The following is a 12,601-nucleotide window of genomic DNA, read 5'->3' as shown; positions in this document are numbered from 1 at the left end:
GGGTGTAGTGGTTTAGACAAAGTCCCTGGACCTCTTAATGGCACAGCAGAGCATCATGCTGAAGATCATCCCGAAGATCTGTGGAGAGAGAGAGAGAGAGAGGATGTCAACACAAACAACTTTACATGGCGGCGCAGACGTGTCGTGTTGTAGGTGACGGCTTCCTGTGTCACGTGACGTCCCGACACCTCACTGACGCACTTCATGTCGGTTTTCTCACTATCTGTATCTGCACACGTTTCTTCTGCAGCTTGTTGAAGTCTGAGAGTGACGTGACGTCTGATCTGTGCTTTCACCTGCTGTTACCTCATGCACCTGTCTTTAATAAATGATCTGTAGCTGCTGCACTGTAGCCTGTAGCTGCTGCACTGTAGCGTGTAGCTGCTGNTTGTCTGTGGTTTTTGCTCCATTTAGTAGAAATGATTTTACATTTACCTGCATTAAAATCAACAACCAGCCATGAAACCTCTGAGCTCTGATGCCTGTGGTTCGATCATGTGACGAACGAAGCCGATACTTTCATGTTTCAGGAAAACACGAGAAGAGCTGAGCTGCAGCGGCTCTGATTTGTAGTGTTTGTATTTTCTTTCACTCCACTTTAGACTTTTATTGAACTGTATTTATTGAACAGTTGAAGTTAGTGGATACTTTATAAAGTAAAACATGAGCTTATGAANTCTTTACTGTCAGTCACTGCAGCTTGTTCGTCTGCACAGTGATGTGTGGCTTCAACAGTTCTCTCGTCAGTTTCTGTTTCCTTCCTAGACTTTTATTGAACTGTATTTATTGAACAGTTGAAGTTAGTGGATACTTTATAAAGTAAAACATGAGCTTATGAAATATGACGCCAACAGCAGAGATGCAACGATTACTCAACTGATTGAATCAACCATTTCAGTAATCGCTGACATTGTTGACCTCTGCTCTGTGTGTGTGTGTGTGTGTGTGTGTGTGAGTGTGTGTGTGTCCACAGACTCACCATGATGACTCCGATACCGATGCCGACTCCTCCGATGATGTGGAGTCTGTTGTTGAACATCTCGTCGATGGCGTTCGGACAGCTCTGATGGAAGAGAAGGACGCACGTGATTAATCCTGAGGGGATTGATCCTGGTATCGATCACATCGAGACTGATGGAAAAACTCCAAAGAGTTTGATCGCAAGTTAAATTTGAGAAATTTTTGAAAACAACTAAAACGTCCATCCTTATTAATCATCGGCTGTGAGAGAGCGTTTGTTTCCTGTTTTCAGGTGTGTTTATGTTGCGTTACCTTGGTGATTAGGACCTCCAGCCCCTCCTTCTTGGGGCAGATGTCTTTGGCGGCGTCGATCACCGTTCCTGTCGGACCGCAGCAGTCCAGCTGTGAGGAGGAGACCGAGGTCAGATATAAGGTATATATATATATATATTTTATATTGCTGTGTTGACCGGGTTCTTGTCCAACACATTTTATTGCACCATTAATCTCGTGTAAACATGACAAAAACTTAAACTATTAGAAGCACGACTGAGACACACAAAGCGACAGGAGTGTTCTTCAGCTCGCCGCGACCGTTTGTGGTTTCGTGTCTTTTTGTTTTAATTTTGTGTCTCTTTTCACTCGGTTCTCGTCTCTCTCTCGTTCCTTCGTGTCTCTTTATGATTGGTTTATTTCAGCCTGTGTGACACTTGTGTTTCTTCACTCAGGAATCAGGGTTTGACCAACGTGGAAGAAGCAGGAGAGAGGAGGTTAACACGTGGATCAGAGGCAGGTGTTCAGGTGTGTTCTCACTCCAAAGTGGATGAGGCGGAGCGTCTCCTTCAGCGCGTCCTGTCTGGTTTCTTTGTAGTTGTTGTAGGTTTGTTTATAAAACTCTGTAACTTCCTCCACCACCTGAAAACACAGAAACACATTCATGCAAACTCTTTAAATTACAGACTGACTGCTGATAGCAAAGTGTGTGTGTGTGTGTGTGTGTGTGTGTGTGTGTGTGTGTGTGTGTGTGTGTGTGTGTGTGTGTGTGTGTGTGTGTGTGTGTGTGTGTGTGTGTGTGTGTGTTGTACCGTGTCCTTGTTGGAGAGACCCCAGATCCCAGCAGCCACCTCCACGGCGAAGATGAGGAGCAGGAAGAGGAAGAACTAAAGGAGAAAACAAGAGTCAGTTTTTCTGTGGAGCAGCTTCATCTGAGCCGACACAGCTGGAGACGCTTCGTACAGAAGAAGAGACGACAGTGTCCAGATGTGCAAACACGAGAAATGACATCTACCAAAGTACGAACAGAACGAATGACTCACCAATCCCAACATGCACGGCGACTCTTTGATGGCTCCGCAGCATCCCAGGAAGCCCACGACCATCATCAGAGCCCCGGCCGCAATCAGGATGTACACACCTACAACACACACACACACACACACACACACGGTGATGATTTACCTTCAGCTCGTTCTTTTCTGCTTCCCGTGAAATAAATTTTCATCAGATATTTGCATCTTGTGCCACAGTTTAGTTTCTACAGTCGAGGTGAGTCCATCAACAAATTTTAAACAGTGTAAAGGTCTGTGTCCATGTGTAGTGTGATTATAGATCAGCTCTAGCTTCTATATTAATACTGTGAAAGTATCAAAGCCTCAGTCCACAGAGAAATGCACACAGCCTGTATTCAGAAACTGAGCCTTAAAACCAGCCGTCAGGACTTCTGGAACTTTGTGATGTCACAACAAAGCAGTCACCAAGCCCCGCCCACCTGGACCCACCATCCAAACCTTGCAGGATTTGGTTTCTCTGAGTGTTTTTACCTGAAATCTGCTATATTTTTATTGGACAGTCAGAAAACAATCAGCCAATCAGAAGAGAGGCTCAGAGCCTCCTCTCTTCTGATTGGCTCACCAACCTGTTGTTACTAGAGCTCCAGAGAGAGGCCTGAGATGGTTTTTATATCTTCTGATGGATCAACACTTCAAAATAAAACACAGAAGAAGAAGAAGATCAAGATCTAAATTTAAATAATGTCGTGACGAGTTTGAAAAAGATGCTGTGAATTTCTAAACCTCAAATGTAAAAGTTTGAAAAGTGATTAAGAGGCAACAACAATGATCCACCATCATTAATCATCCCTTCATGAGGATGACTCATTACAGTGATGTCACATTAACATGTTCCTCCTTCGGAGCGGTTATTAAGATGTTTGTCATTTCAGACGTCGCGGCCCACTTCAGCGCTCCGCCTGACGGAGGCGAAGCACAAAGAGAGGAGGGAGGGAGACAGATCCTCAGAGAGACAAAGACGTCCCTGTCACAGGAATGAAAGCTACATGTGGAGGAGCTAACTCTGGCCTCAGCTGCCCTCCCTGTGCCCCCCCGCCCCCGCCCCCGCCCCGGCTCTCTGGAGCTAATGAAGCAGCATCCAGTCACATGTTCTGGTCCAACCCACTGATACTGAGTCAAGAGGGAACAATCAGATAATCTTAACTTAATACTAATGTGACGTTTCATGTTCACTTTGCAGTATTTCTGCTTTAGTAAAGGCTCAGTTGCTTTTCTCCTTATCTTAGTCTCATACTTACGGAATCAAACTTAGCGTCACCATGGTGAAGAGTCAGCTGCTTCTTTAATGTTACAAACTTCCCAAAAGTGAAAACAAGTATCAAAAGTCAAATCGGTGGTCTCCATAGCAACAGTAGAGTTTTACAGCTGTAAAATCTCTTTCACTGCTGTAAATTACTTAAATTCTTTCCTTAACTAAAGAAGAAGAGATTCTGTGCGACTCCCTCAGCTACGGAGAAATTAAACGTACAATAAGAATTTAAGGTGTTTTGTACTTCCTGCCCCCCTCCTGATGAAACCACACTGTTTACCCACAAAGCAACACTCTCATCATAAAACATTCATGCTCTTGACATGCACGTTCACTTAATGCTGATGCACAATGAAAGCACCGCAGCTTTTATGCTGGAAGGAGAAGCTGCACTTCCTTTAACAGACAGAACATTATTATTTATTTTACAGCGGCAGCACACACCGGGTCTGTACTACCAAGCAGGTTATCGAGGTCACTTCAGGTTTTCAGTCCTCCGACCAGGGAGGTGATCGAAAGAAAATGATCTATTAATCGATTAATCCTCAGAGTCATTTATTATGTTCCCGCTCTTTTCTGTTTTGTATCATTGTAAACTGAATAAACAAACAAACAAAAACACACGTGAACATCAAACGATACATTGATTCATTGAGAAAAATCAGTGGCAGATTAATCAATAACAAAAATGATCATCAACAAAATAGAGCTGCATTTACCAAAACTAATGAACCAGAACCACAGACGGTTTGTGTCCACCATGTAACTGTAAATCCTGTATCTGAATGATCTTACCCGTGAAGAAGACTGTGGGCGAGTCCTCCCCTTCGAACAGTCCTGCTGTCCTGCTGTCAAAGCGCAGCCATAGTCCCACAGCCAGAACTCCGGTACCTGCCAACTACAGCACACACAAGGTTCACAAGTTTAATCTCATTCACTGTTAAATATCTGAGCTCAGCTTGTGGATGAAGACACCGCAGATACATTCCTCATTTATTAGTAATTCATCTCACTCCAGTCCAATCCAGCTGTTTTCACCTCAGGGTCAGATGCAGAGGTTAATGTTGATCCATGCCTCAACAGGAAACACAAGATACTAATTAATTATGATCAACTGCAAATTCTCATCACGGGGGGAAAACGCTCCTGCAACATTTAACTTATGACTCCATCAACTATCACAACAACAACATTAAGGTGTAGAGCGGGAAACTTATGAGACCAGACTTTTCACAGATTTTCAGTCACAAACCGAAACAGGACGAGAAGAAGAAGAGAAGTGAGGGGATCAACAAAGTTATCCCAGTTCATTTTCCTGAGTTCAGTGTGAGTCTGTGGACAGGTGAGACACTGGGATACCTGGTTGGCTCACTGGTTTCTGTGGCTACGACAGGTGGAGGAGGCGACGACGGGAGGGAACGACGAGCTCGGAGCTGAGGAATGTGAAAAAAACAAAACACATTCTCGGCCGTAGCGCACCCACCCTGAACAACCTGCTCAACAAGCAGCTCGTCCACGGTGGAAACATAACGAGCCCCTCTGTGACTCTCAGCCTCTTCAGCCTCAGGTGATTCACATGACGACAGAGTTCGAGTTTTTCCATATCAAACTGAGAATGAGAGAAAACAATGATCGAAATCTTGTCTTTCCACATCTTCTCCACAGCGATGACGCACTACAATGACCGAGTCATCTCCGCGGCAACCGCAAAACACAGTTTACATCAACTCTCCGTTGCCACCCAAACAACTTTCATCACGTCGTGCAGCGTGACCCTGACGTCTGAGCAACAGGAAAACATTCTCCCCGAGCGACGCCACGACCTCCTGACCCCTGACCCCTGACCTCCTGCTGCACAGTGAGTCAGCGAACACACATCTGTCCAATCACAACACTGAGCTCACACCTGAACCACAAAGACAGTTCATTTTATTTCACAATCAAAATACACAAACATGACAATAGCAAAAAAAATCTCTAAAGATCAGCCTCACTATAAGCTGCTTCAAGAATTCATCTGTAAACACAGTAACTACAACAGCTCGTCTACAGGCGTATGACTCACTCTCCTCCTGCCTGTCGTGTAACACCCTGTAAAAAGCCTCGGACTCAGACTGAGTCACTGCTCATCACCACACCCTGTCAAGTTTAACACTTAAGCTGAGGGAGTTATTTAAGGGTGTTTCCTTAAGGAGAAGAGGTGAGACACCGCTCTGATCACTCTGGGAAGACGGTGACATTAAAGAAGAGCGACGTTATCTCATCCTCCTGTTGTTGTCACGGGAACAATGTTCAACAGACGTAAGAGCATTTAAACTCGATGAACATGAAAGACCTCGACTATAACAGATCATGTGATAACGAAGCAGCTGGACGAGTCGAATCAGGTTTCTTCCTTCATCACCATGAACCTGGTCAGTTGCAGTTCAGACGGAGTCAGAGAAACCTTTATGGCTGTTTCATGCAACTGGTCTGAAGTCAAATAGACTACACAGGTGCAAACACACCTGGCTTTTAAAGGGAATGGAAGACGGCAGTCTGGTTGGTTTATTGAATGTTAATCTAAAAACACTCCATGATTAATTAAGAGATGAAGTACGACCCTTTTGAAACGTGCACCTGGAGCAGCGGGGGCTCACCTGGCGGGGTGAGTACCATGAAGGTTTAGTCCTCACCACAGCGGGCCACAGGTTCGAATCCCACCTGACTCTCCTCTCTCTCACTGTGGCTTCAAAATAAAGGCAAAAAAAAAACCTGCCCAAGAAAATTATTTTAAAAAAGCAAAAACAAGAGTGACGTGTCCTGAGAGTCAGGATTCATCCACTGGAGACCTGCAGCACAACACCGAGTGTTCACTCACAGCTGATCAGGAAGTTAAGTTTAAAAGTGAGATATGAGCTCTACATTATAATGAACCTCTATGACCACGAGCTGCATTTGAAGTGATACGTCGCTGGTGCAGCAGCCTGCAGTTATTAAAGAACCTGCTGCAGGATTCAACATCCTCAGGTATCTGATAAATCACTGTTTTACAGTCTGGAGTGAAACTAATTATCTTCTGTCCAACAGGACGAACAGAAGAATGAAAGAGCAGGAAAGTGGAGTCTGAGTGACGGTCGGTGTTAATGTGCAGTAAACAGACTCGGGAGAGTCGGACTCGGCGCTGAGCGTCTTCAGAAGAGAACAGCTCGTTCCCCCGAGCTTCTCATTAGCTCTCATTAACCACACACACTCTCTGCTGCACATTAGCTGCACTAACAACCACCACAGACATCAATGATTTCTGAGAGGTTTCTCTCCATGAAACCACACTGTGACATCTCAACACAAAGCTGCCAGAGTTATAAAGGAGGGAAGACGCCCTCTCAGGCAGGAAGCAGGGAGGATTGTGGGACGTGTAATTTGAGGAACAGGAACACTTACAGTAATGACTCCTAATAAACAGTTCAGTCATTACACTGTGGAATAAACAAACCCTTATAATCTGATGTTTATGTTCTGTCCTGTCATCGGTCTCCATCCTTACACGCTGCAACTTCAGACTCAGGTCGACAAAACAGTCATTAAAGAGAGCAGCTGTAAACAGGCGGTAACAACAGCACAGCAGGTAGTGAGAGAGTCACTGTTCAGATCCTTCACTCAAAACAACTGTTTTTGGGGATATCAAACCGAAACACAGAATATATATAATATACACACATCTGCTGTAATCTCTGAGCAATGAAGTAATATTGATTATAAAAGGAAACAATCCTCAGACCCCCAGACTGAAAGTTTGTGTCTTTAACTTTGAGCCAACAGGTCGGGTCCAGTCATCCTAATGTAGAAACAACTGAGCTGAACAACAGGAAATGTCTGAAATATAAACCACGTTCTGCTGCTGGGAGACGAAGGACGTGGGAGAAACCAACAAAGATGTTTAGACAGTGACTGTAAATCACGTCACACTCAGATTTCTTCTTGTTTGTTTGTTTTCAGCCAAAAGCGGGAAAAAAAACAAAAACAAAAACAAAAACAAAAACAAAACAAAACACGTGACATGTCATTAAATGTACAAAGCAAATAAAATAGTGAAAGTCATTCTCATCATCAGGCAGAAAACAGAGGCGCGCTCCGCGGCTTTGCATCACGTTTTACACCATCTGATAAATACGTTCACTGACATGAGATTTTACTTTGTGGAGGAAAGTCTGTCGGTTTCTACCAACTCTTTCCACTGACGCAGTTTCCTCACGACGCAAAGCATTTACTGCTCGGACTGAGGAGCAGCTCCTTTTACTTGGCTCATTTTTCTTGTTTTCATTACAGCCGTCGATTTATAATCAGTTTTTTAAAAAAACACCAAAGTTTAAAGCAGTGGGGGAAAGGAGAGGCTTGTAAACTTTAACCAGCAGTTTTAAACTTCAGGCTGGTTTGAGTTGGTTTAACCAGATTTACCAGCCGCTCGGATCAACCGATTTACACTTCAGTCACTGAAACCCACCAAACCACTTCAACACCGGCTCGTGTATCAACCCCAGCACTTGTGTGAGAGATACTACCTACCCAGAAGAGAAAGTTGAACACAAACACCAGGTATTTGATGCACTGCAGAGCCCCCATGTCTGTCCGCTGAAGCGTCACAAGAAGAAAATGTCCTTGTTTCCTCGATGAAACTGTCTGATTGTCTCCGGCGGCGTGAGAGGAAGAAGGAGAAGTGAGCTGCAAGTTTTGTGTGTGTGTGTGTGTGTGTGTGTGTGTGCGTGTGTGCGTGTGTGTGAGCCACACCCTTGCCTGGCTCACCTGGGTATACTTAGAAAGTGAGGGGGAGGGAGTGTGTGGAGGGGGGTGGGGCTTGCGGTGTTTGTCTGTTCCAGTGGTTTTCAAGCACAGGAGCCACAACCCTGCTGATTTACATGGTGGACACCAGGTGAAGGTGATTAACGAGCAGGTAAATTAGAAACCCAGCAGCAGCTCTGTCTGTAATATAACTACCTCAGAAACAGTCCTGACATGCGCACGTGTGTTTACAGAGGAGCAGCAGCAGATATCACTTTCTTTGGTATCAACCTTGAAACCTCACAGCAAATCTAATGATCCACCTTCTACATCTGTGAAACCTCATTACAGCAATTAACCTGCACAACAGAATGTAAAGAAGCAAATGTCTTTAAACGTAAACATGACACAAAGAGACACAAAACCACAAAGAGACAAAAATAACCACAAAGAGACAGGAAGTAACCAAAAATGGATGAGGAGAAATGAAGCTTCACGTGTGTATTCATACACACACACACACACACACACACACACACACACACACACACACACACACTCGGGGGGACTCTGTGTTGTTTGCTGAGGTAACTGGAGCTGCTGTCCGTTCCCAGTGGACCCAACAACACCAGCTTTGTCTCGGAGCTGCTGAAGCCTCACAGACTTCTCTTCCTCCTCCCTCTTTCCTTCTCTCTTCACGTTACAAAATGCCTTTAGTGACTAAAATGTGTTTTTATTTTGAAAAGCACACTACTGTCCTCACCGCTATCCTGAAATATCCAGACTGGAAAACAGGATTTAAAGATGAGGACGTGAAGAGGAGAGGAGACTGAGGAGGACATCTTACAAATATGAAGAAGAAGAACGAGGAAGACAAGACACAGACAACCTTTCTGTCCTGTATGACAAATTGGACTCAAATAACGCCCCCTGTTAGATGTTTTTGTGAACTACAGCAAGACTGAAAACATCCAGAGAATCGTCCAGTCATGAATCCAAAGTACTGAACATCAACACATGTTTAATTAATCCATAAATGACACAAACTACTTCACAAACAAGCTTTCCTGTTTATGATTCTCCTGTATTCCTTTTTCTTTTCCAGACTCCTGCTGCTCTGTGGCGTCCATGAGAGCGAGGTAGAGGACGACTGCACGACTGTCTGGGCAGGACTTTAAATGCCACGCACGACCATGAGTGAAACAGATGTTCTGACATCTTTAAAACGACCCGAGTCCTACACGGTTAGTAATAATGAAGATGTAAAACAGGGCAGGGCTGTGATGATATAACACCACATGTTCTCTGAGTGGGTGTCTCACACACGACTGTGGCAGCGTGACAAACTGTCAACATCCACCATGAGCTGAGGGTTTTGTTTTTCCCTCTTCCCCAAGTCCACACACCTACACATCTACACAGCGACACACAAACATCGGCCTGTGACGACAGAATGAAGATATTTGTCCCTTAACAACATTCAGTGTTTGAGAAGATCCATTGTGCGGTTAGGTTTGTGTTTCATTTGGGGAAACACAGAACAACCACAGCTCGCTCAGCCGTGTCGTGTCGTGTTGAGGTGGAGGAGGATTTTCAACAGCTTGGCAACCCAAACAGCTGTTCTCACCACCAGCTTATAACTGATCTGGAATAACTTATAAAGCCTTTATAAACGGAGCCTGATCAGAGATGACGCCTGCGGCCTGATGCAGGTTCCTGGGGCCGGTTGCACACAACACCTTAAGTTTTCTACTGAAGTAGGAAACTCAAGGTTTAATTTCTCTTAAGCTGAGGGAGTTACTCGAGTGTGTTGCACAGAATCACTGAAAAGCTTTCCTTAGTTATGGAAAAAAGTTAAGTTTTCTCCTTAAGTTTTCTCCTTAAGGTTTCCTTAAAATGTTCACTTAAATACTTCAGCTTTATCTTTGTCTTAAACTTCATTAATCACTTAAAGTCCTTAGCAACTAAAAGTTCACCATGTTGAAGATCTTGTCATAACAACAGGAGGATGGCGCACTTCTTAAATGCTAATGGAAAAGTCTCCATGGAAACAGCTGTAAAATCTCTTACATTGCTGTAAATTACTTAATTCTTTTTTTCTTTAACTAAGGAGAGCCTTTAAGAGATTCTGTGCAACACCCTCGACTAACTCCGTCAGCTGAGGAGAAATTAAACCTTAAATTCTTAAATACTTAGATTTAACCAGTCTGAGACCTGACAGTAATGTGGACTGGATGCGACAAACAGTGTAAGTTTCCCTTAACTTCCCCCTTAATTTGTCGAATCGGAAGCGAAATTCAACGTTACTGACAGAAAGGTCCTGAGCACCAAACTCCGTCCAGAAATCGTTCAATTTAACATTTCTTTGGATAATTATCAAGTGTTATAGGTAAAATAATATTGCTTAATGCATTAAAATAACAACGGGATGTTCTTCAATTCGGTGTACATTTTTTTTTAAATTGCACTAATTTAATAAAACATATCAACTTTGGTTCACGTCCCCCTGAATCTGCAGCTCACGTCAGATTATAAATCAAAACAAACTCCATCCAGAAATCTTTAAATTTAGCGATTCCTTGGTTACACGTCAACTACTATTAGGGAAATTAATATTGCTTAAGAACACACTACAATAAAAACAGGGACTTCTTCAATTCGGCGTATAATAAATTGTTAAAATTGCACTAATTTAATAAAAATATCAACTTTGGTTTGCTTGCTCCTTTGCTTGTCCCAATTAAAAATCAAAATGCAGTGTCAAACTGTTGCTCTTAACGTTTAAATGTTGTTCAAGTCAGGAAATAAATGGTTATATTAATGTTAACAGGTTGGCTAAACGTCCCACTTTCTGTTAGTTAATCATTTATTTAAGGAAATAAATTACGAGTATTTTTAATGGAGTTTAACCTAATTTTAACGGGAGAAACGGAAACTAGAAAACTCCTGTGACACTAATGATAACATGTAACCTGTGTGTGTGTTTGTGCCGTATAAGATATTTATTTTTGAATTTTGAGACTTACCCAGAAAACGAAATTAAAGATGAAGAGGGCGTATTTGACGAACAGCTCCCAGCTGGTTAGAGCCGACATCCCTGCGACGTCTTTAAACGTGTTAGTAATGATCAAACTGTGAATGAAATATATCTCTCCCTCTCTCTCTTCCTAACGTGTGTCAGTCTCCTGCTGTCGGTTCGGTTCAGTGCGGACCTGTCGCCGTCACTTCGGGTCCTTTCGGCTCCGTTCGGTCATTCCCGGCAGGGGTCGGCTGGGGCAGCAGCTGCTGGGAGGAAACAGAGACGATCAAGTGCTCGACTCCCACAGAAAAAGAGAGAAATAAATAGAGAGATTTCTGTCTTTCTCTTTTGTTTCTTTTTCTTTTGTTTGATCCTTTTGTTCTTTTACAGCAAATCACACGTCCTTTGATTTCGATAAATGTCCAAATTATAGGCTATTGATGACAAGCAGGAAGCAGCTGGATCAAGGGCCACAGGGGCCCCAACAGCCCCACGTTCACTTCACATCAACTAATAATGATGATAATAAATAATAATGAAAAATATCTACATTATAAAAATGCAGCTGTCATTTAACCACATTTTTGTCCAGAAATAATGTACCCAAGATAAAAAGGTTTCTGTTCTTCAACCTTTTTGATCACAAGTGATTACAGTTGAAAAGCTCAGATTTAAAGTTTACAACCAAAATGTCAAGATGAGTGTAAGAGATACTGGACCAGAGCTGAACAGGAACTAACATGGCAGAAATGGGAGTTTTTTGGTGCATAAAAAAGAGAGTGTGACGCCTGTAGCAGGAACTTTAGTGTGGAAAACACTGGACACAATCAGGAAACTTTCATTTCATTTGTCATGGTTGTGTGAAGAGTCTGGTCCAGATCAAAAAACACCTGGATTAGATTCTTCTCTCTAGACACCTCACCTAGAAATCAAATGACTAGAATAAAATACAATTAAGTTTAAAGATGAATCACTTTAAAATGCAGGTAAAACCACAAGTAAATAAACAACAAAACTTACAGTTAAAACACTGGTTGAAATCTAAGTGAAGTAGAAATGTTAATAGTGAAAAAATACCCATAATTCTTCCCTGAAGCCTGAGTGAACATATTCAAATGTTTTGTTTTGTCTGGATGGATGTAACAATATAAAAATGTTAAATTCACTTTCATAGGAAACAGAGAAAAATAGCAAATATTCACATTTAAGAAGCTGGAACAAGTGATTTTTTGTTGTTGTGATAAATAACTTTCATTAATTTTCTGT

At 42.8% G+C, this 12,601-nt stretch overlaps 1 protein-coding gene across 1 annotated transcript; it reads right to left on the bottom strand.

Annotated features, from left to right (window-relative positions):
- Positions 1 to 11,495, bottom strand: LOC111224882 (CD9 antigen-like). The gene is made up of 8 exons (XM_022749572.1): positions 11,343 to 11,495; positions 4,354 to 4,456; positions 2,277 to 2,374; positions 2,046 to 2,120; positions 1,774 to 1,875; positions 1,273 to 1,362; positions 980 to 1,063; positions 1 to 78 (listed from the first exon to the last, which is right to left on the bottom strand). The coding sequence occupies exons 1-8, from the start codon at positions 11,409 to 11,411 to the stop codon at positions 13 to 15; spliced, it is 687 nt and encodes a 228-aa protein (XP_022605293.1). The 5' UTR covers positions 11,412 to 11,495; the 3' UTR covers positions 1 to 12.
- Between the last annotated feature and the right edge of the window lie 1,106 nt (positions 11,496 to 12,601).

This window comes from Seriola dumerili, unplaced genomic scaffold (genome assembly GCF_002260705.1).
Source record: "Seriola dumerili isolate Sdu_G_001 unplaced genomic scaffold, Sdu_1.0 BDQW01000138.1, whole genome shotgun sequence".
Lineage (NCBI taxonomy): Eukaryota > Metazoa > Chordata > Actinopteri > Carangiformes > Carangidae > Seriola > Seriola dumerili.
Note: the sequence above shows the minus strand (reverse complement) of the source record. Positions and strands in the feature narration are given on the sequence as shown.

Bases quoted from the DNA above. Each gene is read 5' to 3' on its own strand.
- LOC111224882 (XM_022749572.1), bottom strand. From the start codon at position 11,411: ATGTCGGCTCTAACCAGCTGGGAGCTGTTCGTCAAATACGCCCTCTTC. The intron at 2,375-4,353 runs GTAAGATCATTC...TGTGTGTTGTAG, and splicing joins GCCCACAGTCTTCTTCACGG to GTGTGTACATCCTGATTGCG. The intron at 1,876-2,045 runs GTACAACACACA...CTGTGTTTTCAG, and splicing joins GTCTCTCCAACAAGGACACG to GTGGTGGAGGAAGTTACAGA.